The sequence below is a fragment of the Prunus persica genome, chromosome G1, assembly GCF_000346465.2.
Source record: "Prunus persica cultivar Lovell chromosome G1, Prunus_persica_NCBIv2, whole genome shotgun sequence".
Taxonomy (NCBI): domain Eukaryota; kingdom Viridiplantae; phylum Streptophyta; class Magnoliopsida; order Rosales; family Rosaceae; genus Prunus; species Prunus persica.
Window position 1 is genome coordinate 46,331,635 of NC_034009.1, and position 26,976 is coordinate 46,358,610.

A 26,976-nucleotide genomic window follows, 5' to 3' on the forward strand; every position below is an offset into this window, starting at 1 on the left:
GTGAGATTTTCACAAGCAAATATTCATTGGGTTGGGTGTTTGGAGGTTTCAGATCTTTGCCTAAATAAATGAAGGTTGAAGAATTCAACCAACTGAGTTATACTCCTTCTGTCTTTTTCTAAATTTACTAAGAACAAAAAATTATTTTATAAAATTGAACACGAAAAAAAAACTCTTTCGATAACAAAAACTACACATTCTATGCACTTGAGACAATTATTATGGAGAAGTTAAGAGAAATAGGAAAATAATCGTATTTTTGCTCAAACTCTATTAAACTTTCTTTATTTAGCGTAATTTAAATAAGGGAATAATGCAACAAAGATTATTCTCCTAAATAATAGATTAAATAGATTATTTTGTTTATTCGGCGCATTTCCAACAAAAGAAAAGAAAAGAAAAAACAAATATTTTTGTTCAAATTTAAACAGAAAACTAAAAACTGAAAGGAAAAACGTTAAAAAAAGCTTTTGAATTTTGAAATGACCCCCAAACCCTGAGGCACAAGCGCGCCTCCCCACAAAGACACGCTCGTTTCTCTCTCTCTCTCTCTCTCTCTCTCTCTCTCTCTCTCTCTTTGTGTTGAGTCTGTATATATAATTGTTGGTTGTTAGGGAGAGAGTGAGCCAGGGAGCCGAAGCCTCTCTCAGATCCCTTCTTCTTTATTCCACATTCAAATTTTGATCTGTAAGCTCCCTCTCTCTCTCTTTTTTATCCTTGTGTGCTTCATTTGTTTCACAGATTTGCTTCTGCCTCTAACATTGCTACTGATATTAATTGGTATTTTGTTATATCTCTCCTGAAGGAGCACACTCTACAGCTGATGTTTGAATTGGGTTTCATTTTCTTAATCACTTAGGAACCTAACTGGGAATTTCTCATTTGGGTTCATCCCAAATTGCTCTAAATCTTCATCTTCTATCTGGGTTTTATAAATTTCTAACAAAAGCTTAATCCAATCTGCACAAGTCATGTAAATTCCGCATTTCCCATATGGATTGTTCCTAATTTCTTTAGCTTCCTTCGTTTCAGTTACAAGTCTTACGAACTGCATTTTCAATAATTTTGTTTCCTTGAATTATGATTTTCTGTTTATAGAATGATTATCTTAGTATTTCTGGGTTTCTTTTGCATCCCAGAAATTAAAGAAACATATTTTATTTTAGTGTTCCCGGGACAAGGAACATTATTAAATGCTGAGCACAAGTCACTAATCTCAAGAGTCAAGAGTGCTTCAAAGAGTACAGATTTCCTTTACATCGCCAGTGCCTGGTCATAATAACTAAATATTATTGACCAATCTTATTTCTCTCTGAAACTGTACTAATTCTGTAGTATTAATTAGTTTTGTCAAGTTTTTAACTTAAGGTAGTAAGTATCTTGGTAATGACTGCTAAATGTTTGATTGCTGTCCTCACAGAATGGACTCTCTCCCTGATGCTATTGTTCAATACATATTGTCGCATATGAATAATGCCCGAGACGTTGCAATATGTAATTGTGTATCCAAACGATGGAAGGACTCAATCCCTTATATAAGGAGCCTTTACTTCCCCAGAAACTCCTTTGATAACCATTTAGGCAGAGACAGCCCTGATGACATTGTATTGAAGATGATTTCTCTGATTGAAAAATTAGAAAATCTGGTTGTGTATAGCCCATTCTCAGCTGCTGGCCTTGCTTCGTGGTTAATGCTCATAGGTCCAACTCTTAGGTATCTTGAGCTCCGAATGGACAATCTTGCTGAACAGCAGGCCTGTCATGAAATCCCTTCAAAATTGGATTGCTTAATAGCTGCAGAAAATTTGGAGTCTTTAAAACTTTGGGGAGTCTTAATGACCCGCTCCCCCAATTGGGATGTCTTCCAGAAACTCAGTAACCTTGAAATTGTTGGTGCAAGATTGGAGGATCCTGCGTTATCAACTGTGCTTCAGGCTTGTCCTAATCTGACCAACTTGTTGCTGCTTGGTTGTGAAGGAGTGAGATCAGTTTCGATCGAGTTGCCATATCTGGAGCAGTGCAAGTTGGATTTTTATGGCCTGGGAAACTGCTCATTTTCCATGGAGTGCCCAAAAATTAAAGTGCTTGAGGTGCAAGGTTGCAGTTGGATTCGGGTTCGTGAGGCAAAGTATTTGAGGAATCTTTCGATTGCCAATAATGCAGGTAATAACTGGTTACAAGCTTACCTTGGATGACTTGAAAAAAGTACAGTATTGGGTGCAGTTAATTTCTTTTTCGCCCAAGAGGCCGTTTCCTTATTGCTGTGAATTATAGTAATGACTCATTTATCTTTGTGTTTTCTGGTGTGTTTTTAGGGAGAGTCTACATGGTTGATTTTGAAAAACTTGGGGCTCTGGAGTTCTTATCCATTAGGGGTGTCCAGTGGTGTTGGGACGCAATAAGCAATATGCTTCAATGGGCAAGTGAAGTGAAGCACCTATTTATGAAGGTGGAATTCACAGGGGATTTTGAAACCCTTCAACCTTTTCCAGAGGTTGACTTCGTTGATTTTTTCAATAACCATCCCAAGCTGCAAAAGTTTGATATCCATGGAGCCATGTTTGCTGCTCTTTGTCAGAAGAACAGTCTGAAAAATGTAAGTCGATACTATTTTGTAACTTTGCTATTTCAATTTAGGTCAATCTTCAAGGTAATAATTGAGTTTATATTTCTGTTTTTATCAGGTTGATTCAGGATTTGCAATTCCTTGTCTGGAAGAAGTGGTGATCACCGTGAGATCACCACTGAATGCTGAACAGAAAATGAGCACTCTTGAGTCCTTGTTGAAGTATGGGAAGAATCTAAAGGCAATTGTAATAAAGATTCTTCAGATGAAGAGCAGTCATAGCAGTGCAGATGATTTCTTCGATGAGATTTGCAGGTTTAGATACATGAACCGCAAGATAGTTAGAATAGAATAAAGCTCGCTCGGGGACTTCCTGATTTTTCCTTCTTTACTCACTTCATTCCTTTAATTCTCTGATTACAGCATGACTGCTAATTTGATTGAACTATGATCATTCTTAATGGTTTCAAAATTGAGTTTGTTAGCTTTAATTTACACCGCCAAGTATGTTCTATGTTTTTGCTATATTTTCACCTAAGTTATGGATGTAACTGTTGTCTGTTGAGAAAGTTGAATGCAGCTAATCCTTACCTAATAAAAACCTAATAAAAGTGAACAGCTAAATTTGTGTTAACGGTGTAATTGGTTTGTAATTGATTCTTTGATTGAGGAACTCTTGGTTCCAGTTAAGGGGTGGATATAGGGCAAAAGCCATTAAAGTAGGAAACAAAGTCATCTGTGTTTTTAGAGGTGGCATGGATTGGGATCAGATCCAGGGTCCAGTTTTATTCAATTCTTGGTTACATTGGATGGAATCAAGCCCTAGACCTATCCTAATCCTAACCCGTTGTCCCACCTCATCACTTAGGCTAACACCAAGAGCTTCAATGCATTTAGGATTCAATCGAGTCAAATTGCGGATTTTAATTCAAAAAAAATTCATGGAACAATAGAAATGCTTCATTTGGATTAATCATGAAGCAAAGTGCAAAACTCACGTTCAGCTGCCTCTTCTAAGCATCCTCTGTTGGCTACCTTTATTTGCCTCCTGAGCAAAGGTGTTTCCCCCCTTTTTTATATAATTAATTTATTTGCTAGGACTGAAATTGCCAATCCTATCTCAGATGTAACCAACTTTATACAACCATGTTCTTATGTATCTCATCACCTGACGAGAGAATAGGAACATGGTTGTGTTAGGGAAGTTTTTCCCTTCATGGAAATAGCCATTTGCTATGTCAAATTTCTACTTCACAGGCAATATGAAGTGATGGACACCAAATTTGTCCTAGAGTTCAAGTTATCCGAAATATCGAAGCGACCGTACATTGATGCACATCAAATGGTTCAGTAAAGACTCATTAAGAGGTTCCTTGACAACGACTTTTGCTTCATCTTGGCCAACACTACACAATTTTGAACCTCAACAAAGCCAATGCATAAGGAAGAGCTAAAGTGAATGCATATCAATTACCCAGTTAACAAAGTATCTATTGGTACACAAGAAATTCAAACTATCATTATTTCCTGAAAATTTATTGCTTTTCCTTTCTCAAATTTCTCTTTCGACCAAAACAAGAAAACTGCCAGTCTGTCTACTCATAGTTTACATTACTTTGTCTTAAAATTTTCCTTTTCTATTTCACTTTTTGTCTAGAAAGAAAAATTCGGGTAGAAGAATTTAAATAAGCTTCTTCTTTTGGAAAAATTGCTTCAGGTGCAATAACTGCAGACCTGAAACTCCAATGCAGACGCCCAAGGACATCATGCTAAACCACGCCACCCTTGTGTTTGTTCGTTCACTTAAATTCCTCATATCCGCTTCTCTGAGTATATCCAAGATAAAACAACGAATAAATTACAACAGAAATAGACATGCTGAATGAATTCTTATTAGGAACGCAAAGATTACCTGCCCTTGATATAAAGTAGATTATCGTGGATGGCCTCCACTGCCCCCTCCAGTTTCCGTAGTTCAAGCTCAAGACCCTATATGAGGGCAGATACTTAGAATAAGCACAGTTAAAGGATAATGATGCCCAAAAGAATATTGATAATCCTGCCCCACAATAACCTATACTAGTGTGAAGACTTGCACTTGATAAGTCAAGAATCAATAGCAAACCATTAGTAGTGGTCGGAAAGCAAATTTCCGTCACATAAATTTACAGCATTCAATCTAGAAATTCATTTCTATGCCATTGCAGACACCTAAAACTTTAATAAACTTTTCACAACAGCACTCAGTTCACTACTAATGTCCCTTATCAGATACCAAAATCTTAGCATTAATGAAATGCATAAAACATGTATGTATATATGCATATTAGTAAATAAAAAAATTAGGTATTTTCCCAGCACTCACCTCAATCTTCTCTTTTCTTGCTACTGAATCCCAATCCTGAGCTGCAATTCCAGTTTTCCAGTCAAGGTTGACACTTACCCCACTGCCTCCACGATTATTACTATCAACCCAAAAACATGCCAGGTAGTTACCAGCCTCTTGAGTTGTAAAGGCAAACTGACCATGTGTAGCATTATCCCTGTGATGAAGATCGTTCCCGTAAGGCGATGTCACCTACAGAAGCACAAGAACCAAAAGTTACAGGAAAACCACACCAGACGTAAGATGAAAATACAATTATACAAGTCAAATATAGAGAAACCGCCAATGTAATTACTTTCCCTTTAAAAATTCATTTTCAGTTTGCCATTAATTTTCCATTTGCAATTTAGGGGAGTTATCCAGAAGTGAAAAATCAACAGCTTGATTAACTTGACACAACAAAAAAATTTGAGTACGAAGTCACTCAAACCCCTCCTCAAACATCAAGTAACAACAGTTTTGAATCTCGTATAAGTATTTAATGTTCTTAGCAATGATGTATCTTTTGTCATTTTGGCTACTATTAGGACTCTAGAGAACCACTGCTAATGCATCCTTTTCATTAGCTCCACTGTAAACAAATCTTAGCACAAATGAACCACAACCACTCAGCCAACATTTGCAATACAGGCCAGAGAACCCCTTCCCTGGATCAAATATCTCCCACTAAGATGGCCAATGGCCTTCATGTCAATAAAATTTATTCACAGTTTTCTGTGATCTTTAGTGTGCAGCTAACCCAGCAAAAGGTGTCTAACTAACTCAGAACCTGCAGATCAAAGCCACTGCCTGGACAGTTAACACAGCCAGTATTTGTTCTAGAACCTTTACCAACCACATTGGAAATACTTTCACCACAAATGAACAAGGGCTAAGGATGCCATTGTTAGAATACCAATGCAGAGTATCCGATGATGCCTTGATGCATTGTCGTCTATTTACGCTCAACAAGAAACTGCAGGAAGATTACATTTGAAACAAAATCACATCTAAACAAGAGCAAGCCTCTAGCAATGTGCAAAAATACCGTGCATTGCACATGAATAATATAAGTCCATAACATGTGCACCACCAGTTGACCCCACTTTTACATAAATCATCATCATCATTATATATATATATATATATATATATATTTCATAAGCAACAAATACATACACGCAGAAACAAAAGATACAATTAGCATTTTTCCATTTCCACCATCAATGAGAAAAATGCTAATTGTATCACATTTGAGATCTCTTTTCGTCTTAATTTATGCGCATAAGGATAAAAACCAATCAGCTAAATTTTGGGTTTTTCTTTGTTGCTATATTAGTATATGCATTGACAATAGAAATTACAAAAAATAAAAAAACCATATGTGATAGTTGATTATTATAATTTAAAGGAAAAAGGGGAGATGGGGAGGAGCAAAAGGAGGAAATTTTGGAGCAGCACAGACCTTGACGGAGATGGTGGGGGAGTGGGAGTGATCGTCGGAAATGACGACGTAGTCGGCCAAAACAACGACGTTGTTCTGGATTTCCTCGGAGACGCACTTTGTACCGGATGACGGTAACGTCATCCAAATGGCTTGACCCGTCCGTACCAAACACAGGATGAAGAAGAAGATGATGATGCCCACCGCACTTTTACTCGTCATCGTAATCTCCTCTCTCTCTCTCTCTCTCTCTCTCTCTCTCTCTCTGTTCTCACTCCCTCCCTCAGTTTTTCTCTGTTTCTTGGGTTTCAAAACGGAGGAGATTAACATAAGAAAGTAATCAAAGCAAGAAACAATATAAATGCGCATAAATGTATAAAATAAAAGGAAAGGAAACAACATAAATGTCCCACAGGGCTACATTGATGGTATGGCCCAAAAGGCATTGATGGGCCTTGGATTAAAGTAACTAAAGCCCAAGATTTCATGAAGCATAATGCGCTCGCCTCGGGCCAAAACGACTTTAGCAATGCTTTTGAGCAATCTAGGTCACGTTTGGTGCCTAAAATTGGATTAGATTAGACAACTCACTAGATTCAAGGTATGCTAAATGAAGAAATAGAGGAAAACGTTTAAATTTTGTTTAAATTGAAGGTAACATACCTTGAATCTTGTGAGGAATCTAATCCAAAGCAATATAATCTAATCCAACCCTAAGCATCAACGTGGCCATAGGGTCACACTTGCTTACGTGGGATTCATGCGCCATGGTTTATGATGACGGCTCCTTGCTAATAGGGAAATAGCCTTGATTTCCCATGAACCAAGAAACCTTTTCTTATGCCTACCCTTATCAAACATAAATCAAACTCACCGTAAGGGTAAGTGGCTGCATAGAGAAAGGCATGTCTACCTGGTTTGCGAGATCCCCAACCTGATTAGTTCATTGGCCATGTGAAGTTAAAAACTACCCTTTTGCATCTCCTTCCTCCTCAATAATTACGCAAAGCCAACAAACCTAATGTGCTCATCCTCTTCTTTTCTTGGCAAAACATACCAGTAACTTCCCTTCAATCTTTTCTTGGCAAACCATACCAGTAATCTGCTCTCTTTGAGCCATGTCTTGTCTTCGTAAGGTCTTTATCTTGGGGAGTTCAATTTGGTAGTAATTTTTGAGCGACCAAGAAAATTCTCACGATCTAATCCCCCATGGTATACAAGACCTCGAAATACATCTCATATACGCAGTGCTTGCTGGGCAATACCAGGTGGCTTACCGTACCTGTGGTTGAAAACTAAACAGTTCCTATCTTTTCAGATTCTCTAGAAGGCAACAAAGCTAGCATACATTAGTTTACTGGTTGACAACTCATGCTTGAGCTTGGTCAGCACTAGGCAATTCTGTATTTTAGCAAGGCAATCAGAGATCACTTATACAATACTCAGTCAACTAAAATCTATTAACTATTTTCCCTTTCTCAAGTCTCTTTCGAAAAAAAGGGGGAAACTGACGTTCTGTGAAATAATAGGTTACATTACATGGCATTCAAATTTTGTTTTCTCAATATCATTTTCATCTACATAGATAACTAGTGTGGCATAACTTAGATAAGCTTCTTCTTTAGGAAAAAACTCTTCAAATGCCATAACTGAAGAGTTGAAACTATAATGCAGACAGCCAAGGACATCATACTGAACCATGCCACTCTCGCGTTAGTTCTTTCACTCACGTCCCTCATCTCTGATTCTCTGAGAATACATCCAAAACAAAAACAAGGAATAAGTTAGAGCACAAATACAGTACAGGAAATGTAGACATTCCTATTAGGTAGGTAAACATTACCTGCCCTTGAGGTAGAGTAGATTCTCATGGATTGCCTCCACTGCTCCTTCAAGTTTCCGCAGCTCGAGCTCAAGACCCTATACTTGGGCAATGTTAGTCCATGTCTGTGTTGGCAATTAAATATCCAAAACACTCGAGTCTTTTAGTTTAGTCAAGTGGGTGAAAATTCTAAGTGAAGTTGAATCCCAAGAACTGTGCAGAAGATCAAGCATTGCTGCATATTGAAGTAAGTTAACTATTGGTTTCCTATTTCTCCCATTACTGAATGCGATTTGTCATATAATACATTTGTGAAAGGTATTTGTGCAGGCAGATTTTCAGCAAAAAATCGAGCAGCCAAATTTTCTGATAAATAACGATTGAGCCTATAGCCCAATACATTTTAAATTTTCATTCAATTGTTTTTTTTTCCTCTCATTCAAATGGTGTCTCACAGAGAGTTTTCATTGTAACGCCAATTTTTGGAATGTCAATTTCAATGTACTTTGCATTCTTTATTGATTTAAAACCTCCCCGCTTGGCCACAACCTACTTCTGAATATACTGGGATTCTTAGAAGTGCCATAAAAGGTATACAAACTTTAGGATCTTGATCATAATTTCTGCATTAGAACTTGTGTCTTGGTGGAGATCAAGATGGATAAATTCCGTAAAGAAGCTTCTTTTTTTTTTTCCCCTTGGAATTTGTCCAGGAGAATGAGGGTGGAAGTTGAGATCACTTGAAGAAACCATAGCAATGGCAAAAGAGATGAGTGCATCTATTGTATGAGACCCGTTTAACCTTAGAAAATAATTTAGGTCCATCATGAGTCAAGGTATAGAAAATAATACTTCTAGTCAAGGGCCAAATAAACAAAAAAAATATGTATACACAGAAGTAGATCATTTGATGAATCGTTGTGCAAGTACAAATGTGGAGTTTCATTTGGTTGTTAATGTTATTCTCATGGTGGGCTTTTATGTTTTGGCCAGCTTTTGTTGTGGAATTTTGCTGCTGGATCTCGTTGTTTTCCCTTTTGGGTTGCCCATGTAAAGGCTTGTGCACGTTACTTTACTGATTAGCGATTGACTGTGCGCCAAGCAATTCAAGTTTCTGTATACATTTTTCTAACATTCATGTAGGCTTGGATAGCTTCAAGACTTAACTCCATTGCATGCTTAAGCTGTATGTTTGTTGATATATTTGTTAGGGTGATTTGATGGCAATTAGATTAGTTAATACTGTGTTTCTGAGTGATTCAAAAAATTCTGATTAGACACCTATTCACCTCTCTAGGCTAGTTTAGCTTTATAGCGATCTACCTCTGGTGGGCGGATACATAGAAACAAGCAAAATCAAGCTTAGGGATGCAAAAGAAAATATGAAAGTAAAGATTGCTGGAAACTTTAGTAGCAATGGGAATGGTATAACAATAATCGTATGAAAGCACCAACTAGCCCAGCTAATGGTCTCTAGGTAGCATATGTTGCACCTAAGAGACCAGCGTTCTACGTATTGAGTCTATATACACTAGTACTGAAGCTGGAAAGTGCAAGGCATAGATAAATGTTACCATTACTAAAAGCAATACACACATATAAGTATAGGTCAGCATCCTGGGAAAAAAAAAATTACACATAGGGTTTAGATCTAAATTTTTTTTTTTACAGAATCGAAATATGAGGGTTTAGATCTAATTACATCCAAGGGACCTAAGTAGAAAACAAGATGTTTGTCATCACACAATCAAATGATGTGGCAATAACATGGAAATTTAAAACAAAAATCAGTTTAAAGAATTTGAAAAAAAGAATTGTGTAAACAGAAAATTAGCTCAATATTTTTTTTCTTCTTCTTTAATAACGCTTATCTTCCATTGCAGATATGCAACTTCTCAGCCATAGATGAATTTTGAACAATATGACAATAGAATTAATAAACTTCGACAAAAAAAATCAAGAGTAAACACTTGTATAGTTTTAATGTCTCTATTGTGTAGTTCATCTGAAACACTAGCCTGATCAAAAGTTCAGTGACTGGCCCTATCACAACTTTTGGAAACAATCATCATGATTTGGAATGGAAAATAGAGATCCATCCATCCATCTCTATAAGAAGTGCAAAATTCACTCCTAATCAAGAAGTTGGAAAATTAAAGTGTTAACACAAAAACCAAGCATAGAAACAAATTGTAAATCTTCCATTAGATTGCTAAATTGTTGTAATTTTCTCATTGAACAAACTTATAAATTGCCCATCAATCTTGGGGAACCATGGCAGAGATTAAGTTTTTTCTTTCTGCTAACATGGAGGTCTATGGCAGGGAAGTAACAATGGTGTAGGGCATAGAAGAGGGTGGAGGCTGAAGGTGTTTACGTTGTTAGCATATTACTCTTTTATCAACATATTTTATTAATTGAAAGTTTAATTAAATTCCATGCCATTGCCACATCACTCTGTAGTATAAAGAGAATCATCTTAACTTTTATGTAAGACCCTTGGATTTTAAAATATCTAAAGGCTATAAAGAAGTGTGAAAATGTATGTAAAGAGCTTTGTCCCAGGATCCTAACCCTATATGTATATATATTCTATAAAAAGAATTAAGTGCTTACCTCAATCTTCTCCTTTCTTGCTACTGATTCCCAATCCTTAGCTGCAATTCCAGTTTTCCAGTCAATGTTGACACTTACTCCACCACCTCCAGGATTATTACCATCAACCCAAAAACATGCCAGGTAGTTTCCAGCCTCATGAGTTGTGAATGCAAACTGACCATGTGTTGAATTCTCCTTTTGATGAAGATTGTTCCCATATGGTGATGTCACCTAAAGGAAGCACAAGAAGTACTATTTAAAGTTTGAAGAAAGCAGAACCAAATTTAAGACGAAAAAGTAATTACACAAGTCAAACGGAACAACAGTTGTTTAACACTTCATTTGCAATTTTTCCAGTAATGTTTTCTTTTGCAATCTAAAGGGTTTATCCATAGCTGAAAAATATAATGGTTAATTAACTTGACTACAAACAAAACTTTGCTCAAGAAGTCGGCTAAGTCCCTCCTAAGACATCAACTTACGGGTTTGAATCCCATGTAAGTATCTGATGTTCAGCGATAATACCTTCTGTCAAGTTTCCTAATTTTAGAATTCTAGAGAAGAAAAACAGAGAAATACTAATATAAAATTTCCCAATACAGACCAGAACCCATTTGGACTTACTAGAAATCACTAAGATGGCCAATGGTTTTATTGTTACCAGATTTACTTAAAGCTTTACCCCAGCTAAAAAGGTCTAAGAGACTATGCAGCCAAAACCTGCAGATCTCAGCAACTGCCCCTTTGACAGTTGACATAACCCCTTTTTGATAGAGACTAGAACCTGGAAACTCCTTGGTAAATGGCTGACCACATTGGAAATTCTTTGACAACTGACCAGCAACAAAAGCATCCAAGTAGTATCCAAGATCCAAGGTTAAATGTACTCCACCACCAATGAAAAATGCGTAGTCATTACTACTACATTTTAGATTTCCTATTTCCTTAATGTTTACAAAAGGGCAGGAGCCAATCAACTAAATATTGGGTAATGGTGGGAATGCTTAAAGTTGCAGTCTCCCTGTGATAAAGATTGTTCCCATAAGGCAATGTCACCTAAAGAACAAGAATAAAAAATCTCAAATGAAAACATAATATCCAAGTCAAATGATATAGAACTCGTCAATGTAATTACTTTCTCTTTAAAACTTCATTTTCAATTTGCCACTATTTTCCTTTTGCAATTTAGAGTTATCCATACGGGAAAATCTACAGCTCAACTAACTTGAATGAAACAAAGTAATAACAGGATTGAATATTGTATAAGCATCTAATGTTCTAGCAAAATGTATCTTTTCTCCTGTTGGCTAATATTAGAATTCCTTTTTTAAGGAGGTTAATATTAGAATTCTAGAGAAGAATTGTAATATTAAAAAGTACACTTCAAACAAAGCTGATACCAATGAACAACAACCACTCAGCCACTGTTCCCAATACAGGCCAGAGAATCCCTTGGACTTACTAACTCCCACTAAGATGGCCAACAGTCTTATTGTTGAAAAAAATTGTGACCCGGCTAAAGGTGGACGTAATCCTGCAACCAAACTTGCAGATCAAAGCAATTTCCTTGACAGAACTTGTATTTGTTCTAGAACCTGGCAAGTCCTTGGTGTTTGGCTGACCACATTGGAGATACTTCCACAGCAAACTGAACAAGGGCTAAGGTTGCCACTGTCAAATACCAAAGCAGTATACCTTTGAATGATTGATGCATCGGAATCTATTTACGCTTATGCAGACAATGCAGAAATATAAATAAGTCCACAATATGAATCCCAAGTTGATTCCATTTTCACACAAAAAAAGCAAGAAACATATAAAGCAGAAGACAAGATCCGATTATTACATTTTAAATCTTCTTTTCTTCTTAATTTTACACAAGGACAGAAAAAACCAATCCACTATATATTGGGTTTTATTGATAATATATGCATCTACGTACTTACAATTAGGGATGAAAATTAAAACCTACAAGTCTGACTTTCTAGAATATTAGTTTTGATGTTTAATTTCCTGTTTCCAATTAAATTAGGATGTCACCTATTAGAAAGCTTATGTCTTTTCCTTTCTAGTGCACACCAACATGGTGACATTTTGACCGCTTAAGTATAGAAACAGCATGGTATACAAAGTTAAACAGAAATTTACTCAACTCTCCCCTCCCCCACACAAAAATTGCAGCTCACATAGCAGACATCCAAAGACTTCAAGCCAAAAGCTGTTTCAATAAGCTACTCAAGCTAAGGATTCTGGACCTTTACGTGGATATGCATTATAAAATCACTCCATTTTATGAGCCCATAGATATCAAATCATCAAAGCATTGTTGAAAGAGTTTAGGCATTGAATCGTAGACCTCCTTCCCCCCTCTCTCTTTTTTGGGTTTCCAGAAAACCTTAAAGCAAAAGATAAGGCAAAGCTTCAATGCAATGCCCAAAAGAAGATGGCTTAATTCAAAGATCAACATGAAATACACGAAATTAAAGCAAATTAAAATAAAACCAAGCTGAATTTAAAGGAAAGGGGTTGGAGCGAACAGACCTTGGCGGAGATGGTGGGGGTGTGGGAGTGATCGTCGGGAATGACGACGTAATCGGCCAAAACGACGACGTTGTTCTGGATTTCCTCAGAAACGCACTTCGTGCCGGAGGAGGGTAAGGTCAACCAAATGGCTTGACTCGTCCGTACCAAGCACAGGATCAAGAAAATGATGGCAACCGAACTCCCACTCGCACTCGTACTCGTCATCGCAATTCTCTCTCTCTCTCTCTCTCTCTCTCTCTCTCTCTGTGTTTTTCTCTGTACAGAAATCAGAAATTAAGTTAAGAAATCTAACCAGCATAAACAGTTGGTCTTTGAAGATTGCGAAGACCAAACCAGCATAAACACTTTGGATCTATCGCTCACAAGTTGCTTGCTTCTCTCAATTTCTTCTTACCCTTTACTAAGGTTAATTTCATGTAGATCCCACTCAAGTTTTGACTTATTTAAATCTAACCCCGCCATTTGCACTTATTCCACCAGCTTTCATTAATTATTATTAACTTTTAGGTTGCCTATATTGTCACGGACCCGCTATTTTACGGCTGTAGCCTGCAAGTAGGAGGGGCCCATTTCCGCCAAGCCCAGTCTATATAGCCCAACCCGTTATATCTTTGCACATACAATTGAATATGTGAGTTGACTTTTAGTACTGTCTAGATACGATGTATGATCCTGGTCATCAGTTCAAGACAAGGATTGGCCAAATCATCTCAGAGTTGTGTAGTTCTCTTCATAGCAATACAAGTATTATTTCTCCCAAATCTCTGAGTGTTCTTTGTGTTCTTCTTTCCTTTTGGTGTTCGACATTATTTTGCCGGTTTCAGGCTGACTTAGCTTATTTAAGATATCGATCAAGTCTAAGGCTGCACAGTTTGAGGTGCCCAAAAATTAGTTTTTTCCTCCAATGTTCACCCCAACATCTAAATCCACCACTTTCCATCCATTCTTCCATCAATTTAAGTCATGTGCTATGTGTTAGAAATGTGCCGTAAATGCCAATCATTAGATTAAATCTTTCATGGAAACTTCATTTAAATTAACCATTTAGGTTAAACACTTAAGGGCAGGTATCTCAACTCAGGTCTCCAGATGGCGATCATTAGCCTATTGCCAAGTCCATGGATTCGTGAGAAAAGAAAGGTGATTTAGAGATGTTAGATGTGGAGAAACCTCTCTCTGTAACCCACACCATGAAAGTTTTCGGTCATAGAATCGTTCAATTGGACATTGATGAACTGCAACGACTATTACACACTATATATGCTCCATATGGAGGGTGACTAGTCTCGGGTCATTCGTGTAGAGATACTAACATAAGTGTGCAAGTGTTTGCTAGAGAGTGAGTTCACTGAACGCGATCAAACTGGAAATCTTGTATGGAATGTCAAACAAGATTTCATCGATTACAATAACGCAAGTGATATAGGCCCAATTTCACGTAGGGCCAATGTTTTTGAATTTCCAAAATAAAGCCATTATTTATATTTCAAAATTTTTTTTACCCGATTAGTGGCCTGATTATCCAAGATAAAACTCGAAGTTGACTTCGATAGCTGGAGAAAGTCAGACGGAGAAGGAAAAAGCTTAGCAACCGCATGAAATGCAATTTGAACTATGAAGATATACTATACCAACTTGTCGAAGAAAAGGCCATGCTTGGACAAGCCACCATTAACAGTGCAAAAATCAATGTAGAAGATAAGACGTTGAAAGTCAACAATCTAGTCAAAGTCAACGCATTTGACCAAAATAGTTGACCAACTCAAACTATTCGCACTAAGGATATGACTTAATCGTTAAGTCACAAATCATAGTTAAATTGTTAATTACGAAATTAGTTTGACTGTGGACTTAGTTTGGACTTTAAAGTTATTTTAGGCCTAAAATGAAAATACCCAAGGACCTATTGGCCCTACGAACAAGTGTTGTATGACAACACAATTCAAGTAAGCCCAAGAGGTGCCCAAACACCACCATGGGGTTTCTCCTCATCCTTTGTGTTGGCCTACATAGGCCACACTTAGGCTATTGGGTTTGAGCCTCCTAAGAAATTGGGTTGTGTTGTTGAGAAGGAGGAGAAATCCTCCCCTCCACCTTTGCTAAAATCGGTCACCAAGAGAAGGAGTCTAGCATCTCCACTCTTTTGGTTGTTTCCTTCTTCAATCTCTAAACATTTAGTGTGGTGAATTAGAGGGTATCTACTTTGGTACCTTGTGAAGAATTCATAAAGCAAGATATGGAGAAAGGCCCCAAAGGTGAAAACTTGGAGACTATCCAAGAGAGCTTCAAGGATAAGAAAGCTTCATCCTTTCCTCCATTTTTGTATTGTGCATATAAAAGATTACACCTCAAGATACTTCGTTAAATTAGATAACCTAGAAATTCATTTCGAACTAGAAATATCAACCTAGAAACTCATATTAATTTCGTCAAAAAGTGGAGATGTTAAGGCTTCTAGTAATTGGACTTGTATTGATCTTATTAGAGAACTTTCTCTTTTGTATTTCTTTTTCCTTAATTTGAAATAAAATCCGAAATATGAAGTACGAGAGTACTTATAGTTTGACTTACGGTGTTACTTGTGTGTGTATGGGCACGTGACAACGTCTTAATTCTTGATTATTGTGAACACCGTAATAATGCCCAAACAAGTCAAAAACAGAAATTTTATTACGCGTCCACGCGCGACTTATAATAGCATCATCAAAGGGCAGAAAATGAAGCAGAATAACTATTTTATTCATCACAATTAATTTGGTTCTTGCACCCTGTCCACCATTGGCCATGCTTTGTCTCATCACGTGATCTTATGGCCAAATTCTACCCCCATGACAAAAAGTTCCAAGGTTCCTATCGCATCCTATCCACTTTATATGTACTCCATTATATGATTCTCATATACCCACTTTCCCTTCTACATAGACTTAAGCTTAAAGCTAGATCTACAATAATATTCTCATCCCTAGATATCTCACTCCCACAACAACAAGAACAAGAACAACAACCGCAACCACAACAAGAAGAAGAAGAAAATGGAAGATCTAATCGCCCAATTCAGCTTCCTCTCAAACCAAGCCTTGCAAGACAAAAGCTTCGACCCCGCCACGATCGAAGACCTGATGAAACTCTTCGAGATCGAAGCGTACAAATCATGGGCTGCAGTTGAACTGGAACAGCAGCAAGAAGTGGAAGCAGCTGAGGTTGCCATGCAGGAAGCTGAGGACTACATGGACTCAGTGATGGAGAGTGCCATGGATGAGTTCAGACGTTTTGAAGCGGAAATGGAAGCCATCTCCAAGGCTGAGCTCGACAGCTTAGTTGCCACTGCAGAAAGTGCAAGGAAGATGGGGAAGTTCATGGAGAATGCAGCCACTATTGCTTCCAAGAGGTATATTGAGGCTGCTCTCAACTCAGCCACTGCTTCCATGAAATCAGCTTGGAAGGGGATTTCTACTAGCAAGGTTCACCCCTCTTAATCAAATTGAAATTTGGAAGGAGAACCATAAATAACTGTATTTGCTTAATTTTCATATCTTTAAAATGGGTTTTTGGCAGTGTGAAAATATGGATCCATTTAAAGTGGTTTCCAAGGATTTGGCACTCAAAAAAATTGATAACTTCTAGTGTTAAAAGATCATAGTCTTCTGCATAATACATTTTGGAATAAAATTTCTATCTTCTTTTTAGTTTTGTCTTCTTTTTTTTTGGGATGCATGAATGAGATCCACCTCATATTCCCACACTCACTGTTTGAATGAGGAAAATAACAAAAATAATGATGGTTATGATGATATTGATATAGGAAGCAACCGCAGAGAGTGCAAGGAAGGAGGGCAGTCTTTTGTTTGTGGTACCTTTTTTATTATTTGGAGAAAAAGAGAAAAGGCAGGGTGGGTAGCCGTTGATGGTGAATTATTATGGTTCACTGTTGACTACTTGGGGCCTCAATAATTGAGTAGGCTTGAAGAGAAATTGTACCGTTGGCATAAATTAGTTTCTTACCGTTTTGCCCTCACCAATTATTTTCAGCATCCACTTTCTTTTTTTCTTCGTTGTAAAACAATATTTTGAGAGAGAGAGATTTTAACACAAAAGTGCAAGGGTCACCATCGAGGGTTATAGAAAAGATAAAATGATGGAGGACCAGCCTGATCTTCTCGAATTGTCGAGCTAATTTGATTCCTTTTTTTTATAATACAAGCAATAGTCTAAATTACTCTCAGTTAATCTAATTCATGAGATGGAGAATTCAAACTTAAGTGCAATGAAGGCATGCTTACTCACTGCCCTTGCCAACCGACATAACCTACATCGGCACTAATTTGATCATTTTAACTTAGCCCTAGGGATTATTTAGGCACAAAAACAAATATGCTTGAGCTCAAACTTTTCTTTCAGGGTGCATGAACCTTTTTACGGACCAAAACGCTTTTGAGACATGCTGCATTCTATAATTTGTTTTTTCCCTTAACAAAAAAAAAAAATCTAGATCAGTGTTTCACTTGTTCCTAAATCATCAAAGTATGTATGTGGATACAAATGTGGAATTAACAAATATCTTCCCTTCTTTTCTTTTTTCATTTCTTCACATGCCAACAAGTAGGTAAATTATGCACTTGAGACCAAAAGGATCCTATGGAAATGGGGCTAACCATTTACAAGTTCCAGCAAGACCAACAAAATTTTATATTTAAAATTTAAGCGTTGGAACATTCGCAATGTGATTTGAACAAATTTGAGTAGTCATCACGGTGGATCAGATGAAAAGTGTGCATATTGACTCACATATCCATAGATTGGGGTCCGGCTGAAGCCTTCAATTTCTTGTCTTTCCTCTTCTTGCTTCCACTTTTGTTTTTCCTTTTCTCTGGTTTCACTTCTACCACTGGCTGTGTCCTCTCCAAGTGTTGTTGAATGGCAGCTAAGGGATCTGACTTGAAAGCGGGATGCTCAAGAACTGTAGCCAACTGCTTTCCTTCCTTCAATCTGATGAAAACAGAATCCACTATTACTTTACTGTGACACAGTGAAATGAAAAGTAAAGCTTGCAACAGGAATGTAATCAAAGAACTTGTAAATTTACATTAGGGTTTTCTTGGATTTGCAATTTAGCTTGAACTCAGAAGTGGGTTGCTTTTTAGCCTTCAACTCAGGCAGAAACTCTGAGAAGGAAGAGAGATCATATGCTTTCAGTTTCTTCTGTCGGCTACGCAGTTTCTTCTTCTGGTAGAAGATAAAGTTACTCATTAGCACACAAAACATTATGAAAATTATTCACAAATTAATTATCATTTTTCTTAAGTAATATCAATAACATAAAGAAAATAAAAAATGTGACGAAGTTATTTTTTGACTCACAAAATGCCTTGTGGAAGTTCAGATCACTACATAACATATCTAACTTTTCCTTGAACATGTATCGATTTCCCCGAGTAGAGCTCTTTTCTTGTGGTAGAAAACCCTAGAAAGAAGTTAGAAATAGCCTTAAGTAGAAAGGGGGAAGTCTCTCATCAGTTTACTGTTTACACGAGTTGAAGGTTGGGCACTGTTTCAATTCTTAGTACTAAGCACTACGAACTGTTGGCCCCATTTTGAGCCTTTTAAATTGGCTCAAAATACCTCTAGGCTTCTTTAAAATAAGCAACAAAGACATGCCATTGATTAGACCTGTCAAACCTTCCTTGTTTGGCCATTTTCCAGTCCATAAATCCTTAGCTTTAAGTTGCCCAGCAAACTAAATCCAACACCCAATTTCTCACATTTTTGCATCTTCTGGTTTCTTTCTAAGTGTTGACTGCACTACTTTATCCCCAACCTCCAAAGCTAATTATCTTTCATCCAAAACCCCAATGCCTCCCCTTTCTCTAAATAAGTTGCCTCCATCCCTCCAACATATGCCCTCACATGAATGACGAATCCTTGCTTCAAAAATGTTACCCCTACCTGTTTTTCGGTCCACTAAACCTAGGGCTGCAACTCATGCAGTTTGGGTTAGTTGGGAGGCCAACTGAAGCTCAATCCAACGGATTGAGGCATAATGAGCTTCTTGAACTTCCCTCAACCCAGGTTTTGACACTACAAGTGTGCCAATGTGATTACTGTCTCGCTCCATCCAGACTTGAAGGGAACTTCCTCAGTAATTCAATTTGTGCCACTCTTCTATGAGGCCTTTTTTCTTAACTGAGCACATCATCTGTCTATTTTCATGGTGTAGCTTCTCATTCTGTTTCGTTCAATGATTTTGATCACCGCACAACCTCCATTAACAATTTCTGTTCCACTCTAAAATCCGTAGTTAAATGTTGGCAGCTCACGTTCTCATGCACAATAACAAAATCTACCAGGATAGACATACCTCTCAAAGCCAGATTGAGAATCATCAGGCAAATCATCAATACATAAGTTCATATAAAAGCAACCAACCATGAACGCTACATGTTAATGCCGTCCCCAATTAAGGGATCTGAGCATTCAAATACATTATATCCCAAGACATTGCTGACCTCCTCTAATATTATCTCATCAAATTCCATATCTAAACTACCGAGTAAAATTATGCACCACAAAAACATTCGCTAACCAAAATGTGGGTAAGGTATTGGTATTAAGTTGAACAAAGGGAAAGTTGATGAATTAGAGATCCTCACCTTCACAATAGCCTTCTGGGCACCCAAGCCAGAAACTGTATCTCTAACCTCTGCATTGTTCATGGAAAACAAATAAAATTGGAATGCAATTATGTTGGTCATTCAGAATAAAAAAGGTAAATTAATTGGGGATGAAAATATTTACTAATATTACTGATATTATCCATTTTCGAGGGACAAAGACTACAATTAGATAAACCCAAACAAACAGACTAAATAAGTAAAACCCAACAAGAACAGAAAAGTGAATTAAAAATGCAAACTTACTAGCATAAAATTCGAGCTTCTTTTCGAATTTGAGGTCGGCTTTGGTAGATGATTCTGAGCTGCAGAGAAAAAACAAAACTTTAACCGGGAGAGAAGGCGAGATGAAAAAAAAAGAAAAAGCAAGGGCTTGTGCACAATGGAAGTATTACCGTGAACCTGGCTTGCCCATCACTGACAAATTTTCGAGTTTGCAAGCACTTTTTTCACAGAGGTCAACTAAACAAATGATTTAAGGTTTTAGAAGACAGAGATAGCAAGCTCTTTAGGAGGAACCGGGAGAGAGGGAGACAGAGAGACAGACGGAGAGAAAGAGGAAGGAGGTGGCGTGGTGTAGGCGGAGGAGAGTGGGGAACGGCTGGGTAGGTTTTTGTGAGACAGTTTAAGGTTAGCCTCCACCTATGTTGCACAGATACAGATACGTCCATACGATACGATTCATCGATACAGTAAATATACGGCAATGAAAAAATATAAATTTATTATATTATTCTTATTTTATTAATAATTTTAATTTTTAATATTTACATTAACCAAATGCATTTTTTGAAATTGGGCCGGCTTTGATTGCTTTTGGAACTTCACAAAACTTTGAGCCCGAATTCTGTGATATTAACTTGTGATATAATTGGGGAGTAAAATTTGGCACAGTAGAAAAAGGCCCTCTCAATCTTTCATATTTCATCCCAACCCCAAAACTCTTAACAAAATCTCTCTCTGCCCCCTCTTCTTCTTCCAGGGTTTGCATATTCAGTATCTGATTCTGATACAATATACTCTCTATCCTAGGGTTTTGTTCAGCTACTTTTCATGCCAGACGCGGGCGATTCCGATCTCCTCTATTGCTCACGTAGGTACCATCTGGTCTGAGGTTTCACAGGTATAATTCTAAGGAACGAAATGATTTTATCCTGTGGATGGTTATTTCCAGATTGATGATAAAGGCTTTATTATCTTTTCAGTTTCTCGGCGATTAAATTGTCAGTAAAAATTATCAATTTCTTTATTTATTTTGTATTTTTAGGTAGATTGTTCTTCGTTGATTCATTCCTTTGATTTGTTACCCAGCAAATCAAACATCATTGGTTCCTAAACATACAAACATATTTGTTTATTTGTTTAATTTATGCATTTGGAATTTGGAATTTTTTTTTGTTTTTTCAGTATTGCTGCTTAATTTGTGGATATAATGAATTTTTTTAGGACTCTTTATTTTCATCTGATTATCTTTTCTGACAGTTCCTCAGCTACCAAAGAAATCGTTAAGAATCATTGTTGTTGTTAGTGCTTAATTGGTTGTTATGATTTACTAGACTTTCTTTTAATAAAAAAATTTCCCGGTTCTCACTTGTAGAAGTTTTGTGACTTTAACTCTACTCCTTGATAATGGTTGATTTGTTTTGGTTTTTATAGGGCAGAGTAGCAAAATTGTTGTTAGTATTCAAGTTTCATTCTAGGAAATATTCACAGTAGGCTTAAAGTTGAGGCGAAAGGATGCCTCGTGATTTGGCACGGTCGCAATCACGATCGCCTTCGTATAGGCAAAGGCGTTCGCCGTCTCCAGTGGGGCATAGAGGTAGCAGGAGAAGCCGAAGAGACAGAAGCCGGTCTCCGTATTCCTCGTATTCTTATAGCAGGTGATCCCGTTAATATTCTTGCGTTATTGTGCTAATTTAACTGATTCCCAATCAATTGTTGGAAAGATTGAAGCGTCTCATTGCTCATACGGTTTGGATTTACATTATGTCCAATTTGCTATGTCTGCATCTTCTTCCATATTGATCCTGTGGTACTTCTTATTTCAAGTATAAAGCCTATGTACTTGTAGGCTTGCAAGTTACAGGGGGATGGGGATGTTTGTAATTTGTCGAATATTTGACCAAGACTTTGGGAATGGCTGTTCAGATTTATTTTCTTAGAACATTGTTTCATTTTCCAATCGTGAAGTCATATGATTTTGTTTGATAGAAAATGATTATGTACTTGTATGTTTCAAGATTGCCCGGTACCTCCTACGTTGATGTTGATGCACAGCTTAATGGGGGCATTCCATGAAATATTGCTTTGAGTTGAAATTCTGCATGCTAATCACTAATATTTGATTTTTTTGCTTTACACCTTCAAGTGGACAGGAATTGGTAGTTCCATTGCCTACGTTTGGTATGCTTTTGACATTTGCTGTTCTGAGTTTTCTATTCTGATTTTCAACTACCGTTGTGGTTTGTACACCTTAGGCTTGGTTGCTGTCATGCTAATGCCAAAGAATTGCTGTTGTTGTCATAAATCTGATGGTTGACTCAGTTTGTATCTAACATTGACGGACATGCGACCTTTGGAAAAATCAGTTTTCGATTCTTTCTAAATAATTGAATAAGTGTCTAGTATGAATATATGGAGTAAATTATAGAGTTGTCAGAGTGATATAAGGATGCATGCTCTTCCTAAGAATTTAAAACAACTCAGTTTCTTCCCATCATATGGGAAGTGAGCAGGTGATGGGTGCCGTTGGGTGTCCTTTTGTTGCTCGATTGTGACATTTGCTTCTTCATGTGATAAAAGATGGAGCACACAAAGGTTATACTTAACAATGTATGAGGTAACTGTACATGTTTCTATATATACTCGGTGGACTGGATTGATAGATATTGATATGTGGAGTCATGTGAAATTTTATTTTTTTTATATTAATAACTATTTTTTTTCCAATACAGATGGAAAAGTCGTTCTATCTCCCCTAAGCGTCGTAGAAGTCGTTCTCCAACTCCAAGACGTCGTAAAAGTCGTTCTCCAACTCCAAGACGTCGTAAAAGTCGGTCTCCAACTCCAAGACGTCGTAAAAGTCGGTCTCCAGTCTTGAAGCGTTATAAGAGACAAAGAAGTAGGAGCTCCTCATTGTCTCCTATTCGTAAATCTTCTACTTCAAGTCTTGGATTGTTGGAGCAGAAAAATGCCAGTGAGAAATTGAGAAAGGAAGAAGAAGAAGAGAAGAAAAGGTATCATTTATGTAACATAAGTTCTTTTATCATATAAAATTTTCTTGTGACCTTTCATCAAGTTCATATTTAGAGTAGACTAACAGTTTTAAGTATTTAATGAGTTATGCTGAAGATGTAATTTGGGATTGGACGATTTTGTTCAGTGATGGGAGGCATGCAATTGTGTTTTAAGAAAGGAAAATTTCTTTTGGAGCCTGTTTGGTAGTCCTTGCTATGGATTTCTTTATCAATTAACCTGTAAAGAGTAACTATTTGTTGTACAGTTTTTAATGAATTGTGTTTGTATTTTTGTAAAAAATCTTTGAAGAGATGTTTAGAATGTTCTTATAATGTTATTGAACTAAGGTAATGAATTCTGGTCAATTTTCTGTCTATAATGGGTCCCTTTGTGTGCTTTTAATGACTTTGGTTTGGTAAATATGTGAGATGCACAATTGATGTATGGAGTTATGGATTTAAATGTGGAGCTGGTTTTTCTAGTCTGTTTTACAAATCAATCTTAACTACTTGTTTACATAATTTTAATTGCATATTGGCGTAAGAATTAGATTATAAGTTGTAGCAGTGAAATATTTAACCATTGAATCTAAATTGGGTAAAGGAACATTTGTATGATAGGGCGTTATTGGTCTTATAATTAATTCCAGCATGCTCTATATTTATTTAAGAATGAGTTTCATGTATTTTTAACGCCCATTGCACAGGAAAGGTCCCTTGTTACTGAAAGTAGACAAGTATCTCTAATTGCATGGTAGCATGATTGTTTCTTGATGGAGACTTCCGTCTTTTGAAGAGATTATTCCATCTCATTTCCAATAGGAGTTGGTATTCATCTATATGTGCTATGGACCTCACAGTTGGATTGCAGTTATTTGTTTGATTTCAAAAGTCAATAATGTAAAATTTAGTTGGACTTCTTGATTGCATGCAGCTGATCCGAAATGCGGAAGCTATTCTGATTCTAACAATTGTTGATCTTCTTATGACTAAGTAATGCAATCAAAGGCCTTTTTAGGAGCATATGTGTGGGTTGAGTACATTCTTGGCCCCTACACAATTGTAACCAGATGGGGATTAGGCTGTTTGGTAGTATATATCAGTGTGAGAACTAATCAAGATCTGTCCTGAGTTTGGTTGGTTTATGAAGAAAAAGGCACTCAAACTATACATATGTTTTTGTTCCTTTTGTGTAAATTTTCCAGTCAACACATGATACTTTTCTCCACATCCGCAAATCGTTGCTTATAGCTGATTTACTTTCAATTGCTTGTCCAGATATATGCATTTTTAGAACACGATCATCTTTCTGCATAATTTCATTTTTGGAGTATTTGGAAAGAGCTAGTCAGTTATTTTGGTGTCCAAGACCAGCGATATGGTGAACCTAAGTTATTCGGAGATCCTCAACCTGTTGTGCCTTACCTAAGAAGCTGACCCATGCAACAGCTGGGTTGACTACTGTGTTGTTCCAAGTGCAGGTTAACCTCTGTTGACTGAATTTGGACCCAAAGAAAAACAAATCCTCTGCCTACTGAATCATTTAGTAGTCTGCCTGTTCTGTAGATTTGGATTTGTATTGACTTCTGACCTAAATCCATTTTCCCTTGTTGCAACCCTGATTCTCCATCAGTGTTGAACTGCCGTTTCTGTCCTGTAAATGTTTTCCCAATGTCTTGTCATTGCTTTAGTGCTCATGATACTCAAGAAGTACCACACATAAGTCATATATTTTAGAACTGTAATCTTTTCATGTAAAGAATGTATTTAGTTCAAATTTGAAGCACTTTGATGATTAGTTTTAAAACTGCAGCAGGTTACTTGACATTCTCCTCCACAGGATTTTCTGAAGGATGATACTGCTATAGTTCAACTTGTTATATTTGATGATCAAAATGGGTGCATCGTTTATCTACTGTTCACCAGTTTTGAAACTCATTTGTTTTGATCAGGATACATTAGAGGTTTGCCTTAAAAGCATAACCGTATATATAGTACCTGTGTCCTCATGAAGGTTAGTTTGTCATTTATTGTAGTCAGATAATGATGAGAGAAGGGGAGGGGTAATAAAAAAAGAGGAAGCAGTATTTGTTGATTGTTTTTTATTTTTACTCCAGCGGCAGTTCCCCTTTATTTCAGAGGCCACTTTGTTGCTTAACTTTTTCACTTGTACTCAGGCGGCAACAGGAAGCAGAATTGAAACTGCTAGAAGAAGAGACTTCAAAGAGAGTGGAAGTAGCAATACGTACGAAAGTTGAGGAGAGCTTGAACTCCGTGGAGATTAAAGTGGAAATACAGAGGCAGTTGGAGGAGGGACGGAAGAAGCTTCTTACTGAAGTTGCAGCACTACTTGAGAAAGAAAAGGAAGCTGCTCTTGTTGAGGCTAGAAATAAAGAGGTAATATTTAGGCTACCATGTTGCTTCTGTATGACATCTCATTTTCTCTTCTTGTTGTGGTGGCACGCTAATGAGTCATTGTGTGCTATCACCATTAGGGATGATTGGACTCATATCTTCTGTTTTCTTGAACATATTCAATTGTCTTTTTAGTTATTGGGCACAATTTCTGTGTAGTTGGGGAAGGATGATTTGTTTCAAGTCTGAACTTATAGTGACATGGTTCAGAGCTTACTCAAAGCAAGGAATAAAAGAAAACAGAAATGGTATTAGTATCATGAAGGATATGCGCCTTTAAGATAATGGAAAATCCAAACCATCATATTGTATTAATTATCTGAAAGGTATGCTGCATGATTGCAGTGGGTTTGTGTTGTGCATCCAAGACACAGGCATTGCATGGCTTGGCTGTGTATTTATATGAAACAATCACAATTTAAGATGGGATGACACCTGTAGTCTGCAATTCCTTCCTTTGCCTCCGTCTCTACTAGCTGAACAAATCAGAGTAATTGATATGTGCTTTTGTGTTTTACATGATTTGTGTTTTGCTGACAGGAACAAGCTCGAAAAGAGAGAGAAGAACTAGAAGGGATGCTTGAAGAGAACCGGAGGAGAGTAGAAGAAGCTCAAAGAAGGGAAGCTTTGGAGCAGCAGCGGAGGGAAGAGGAGCGGTACAGGGAGCTAGAAGAGCTCCAGAGACAAAAAGAAGAGGCATTGAGGAGGAAGAAACAAGAGGAGGAGGAAGCACGGTTGAACCAAATGAAATTGTTGGGTAAAAACAAATCCCGGCCAAAATTGTCGTTTGCAATTGGATCCAAATAGATTCTTTATGGAACTTGGCTTCGTTCTGATCAATATGTGCCTGGAGTTGGTTGCACGTTTGTACCTGTAATCTAAGAATAATTGGTAAATACAGTTTTTGGTGTTATAATGTGGACGATGTGTGTTATTTTTGGTGCCCAATGCCATCTGAAAGCCTACACAGAGAAATCCTCCATTGTCTTCCTTTCATATGAGTTGCTCCTCTTTGCTGCAATCTTTACAACACTGGGTCTCTTTCCTTACTCTGCCCTTGTGATAGGGTTTTACCCCATTTAAACCCTTTTAGGGTCATCATTAGGGTATTATACTCTTTGTTAGGGGTGGCATTTTAGACCGAAAAATTGAAAAATCGAAAAAATCAATCGACATTATACCGCATTAAAACCGCAATAGCTAAAAACCAATCAAAAATTGTGGTTTTAGAAATCGAACCGCAATTGCAGTTGCGGTTGCGGTATGTGATTTTGGCAACTCGCAGTTATTGTAAACCGCAAATATATATTTTTTTAAA

General features: G+C 37.2%; 6 protein-coding genes and 1 long non-coding RNA gene across 10 annotated transcripts; 3 read left to right on the forward strand and 4 right to left on the reverse strand.

Moving 5' to 3' along the window:
- LOC18790108 (F-box protein At1g10780) lies at positions 262-3,073 on the forward strand. Its single transcript, XM_007222538.2, has 4 exons — positions 262-687; positions 1,421-2,163; positions 2,316-2,596; positions 2,685-3,073. The coding sequence occupies exons 2-4, from the start codon at positions 1,422-1,424 to the stop codon at positions 2,919-2,921; spliced, it is 1,260 nt and encodes a 419-aa protein (XP_007222600.1). The 5' UTR covers positions 262-687; position 1,421; the 3' UTR covers positions 2,922-3,073.
- On the reverse strand, positions 4,007-6,747 carry LOC18792183 (transmembrane emp24 domain-containing protein p24delta3). Its single transcript, XM_020561059.1, has 4 exons — positions 6,397-6,747; positions 4,932-5,144; positions 4,479-4,555; positions 4,007-4,392 (listed from the first exon to the last, which is right to left on the reverse strand). The coding sequence occupies exons 1-4, from the start codon at positions 6,742-6,744 to the stop codon at positions 4,248-4,250; spliced, it is 783 nt and encodes a 260-aa protein (XP_020416648.1). The 5' UTR covers positions 6,745-6,747; the 3' UTR covers positions 4,007-4,247.
- On the reverse strand, positions 7,751-13,747 carry LOC18792356 (transmembrane emp24 domain-containing protein p24delta3). The gene is made up of 4 exons (XM_007225751.2): positions 13,337-13,747; positions 10,814-11,026; positions 8,219-8,295; positions 7,751-8,124 (listed from the first exon to the last, which is right to left on the reverse strand). The coding sequence occupies exons 1-4, from the start codon at positions 13,541-13,543 to the stop codon at positions 7,980-7,982; spliced, it is 642 nt and encodes a 213-aa protein (XP_007225813.1). The 5' UTR covers positions 13,544-13,747; the 3' UTR covers positions 7,751-7,979.
- Positions 12,115-13,326, reverse strand: LOC109946473. The gene is made up of 2 exons (XR_002269619.1): positions 13,051-13,326; positions 12,115-12,466 (listed from the first exon to the last, which is right to left on the reverse strand). It is a non-coding gene; the product is annotated as an uncharacterized LOC109946473 (long non-coding RNA).
- Positions 16,213-17,025, forward strand: LOC18790071. Its single transcript, XM_007225938.2, has one exon. The coding sequence runs from the start codon at positions 16,372-16,374 to the stop codon at positions 16,813-16,815; it is 444 nt and encodes a 147-aa protein (XP_007226000.1). The 5' UTR covers positions 16,213-16,371; the 3' UTR covers positions 16,816-17,025.
- LOC18793570 (putative ribosome biogenesis protein slx9-like) lies at positions 17,880-20,687 on the reverse strand. Its single transcript, XM_007223582.2, has 5 exons — positions 20,403-20,687; positions 20,254-20,312; positions 19,987-20,036; positions 18,423-18,562; positions 17,880-18,325 (listed from the first exon to the last, which is right to left on the reverse strand). The coding sequence occupies exons 1-5, from the start codon at positions 20,420-20,422 to the stop codon at positions 18,121-18,123; spliced, it is 474 nt and encodes a 157-aa protein (XP_007223644.1). The 5' UTR covers positions 20,423-20,687; the 3' UTR covers positions 17,880-18,120.
- LOC18790975 (uncharacterized protein At1g10890) lies at positions 20,897-26,649 on the forward strand. 4 transcript variants are annotated; one of them, XM_020556066.1, is made up of 5 exons: positions 20,897-21,100; positions 21,664-21,887; positions 22,962-23,243; positions 25,421-25,640; positions 26,199-26,649. In XM_020556066.1, exons 2-5 carry the CDS (start codon positions 21,745-21,747, stop codon positions 26,463-26,465), a joined length of 912 nt encoding a protein of 303 aa, XP_020411655.1. In that variant the 5' UTR covers positions 20,897-21,100; positions 21,664-21,744; the 3' UTR covers positions 26,466-26,649. The 4 variants fall into 4 exon arrangements, with proteins under 4 accessions (XP_020411655.1, XP_020411654.1, XP_020411657.1 ...); XM_020556065.1 differs by having other exon boundaries at positions 20,898-21,130; XM_020556068.1 differs by lacking the exon at positions 20,897-21,100 and adding an exon at positions 22,736-22,846 and having other exon boundaries at positions 21,836-21,887.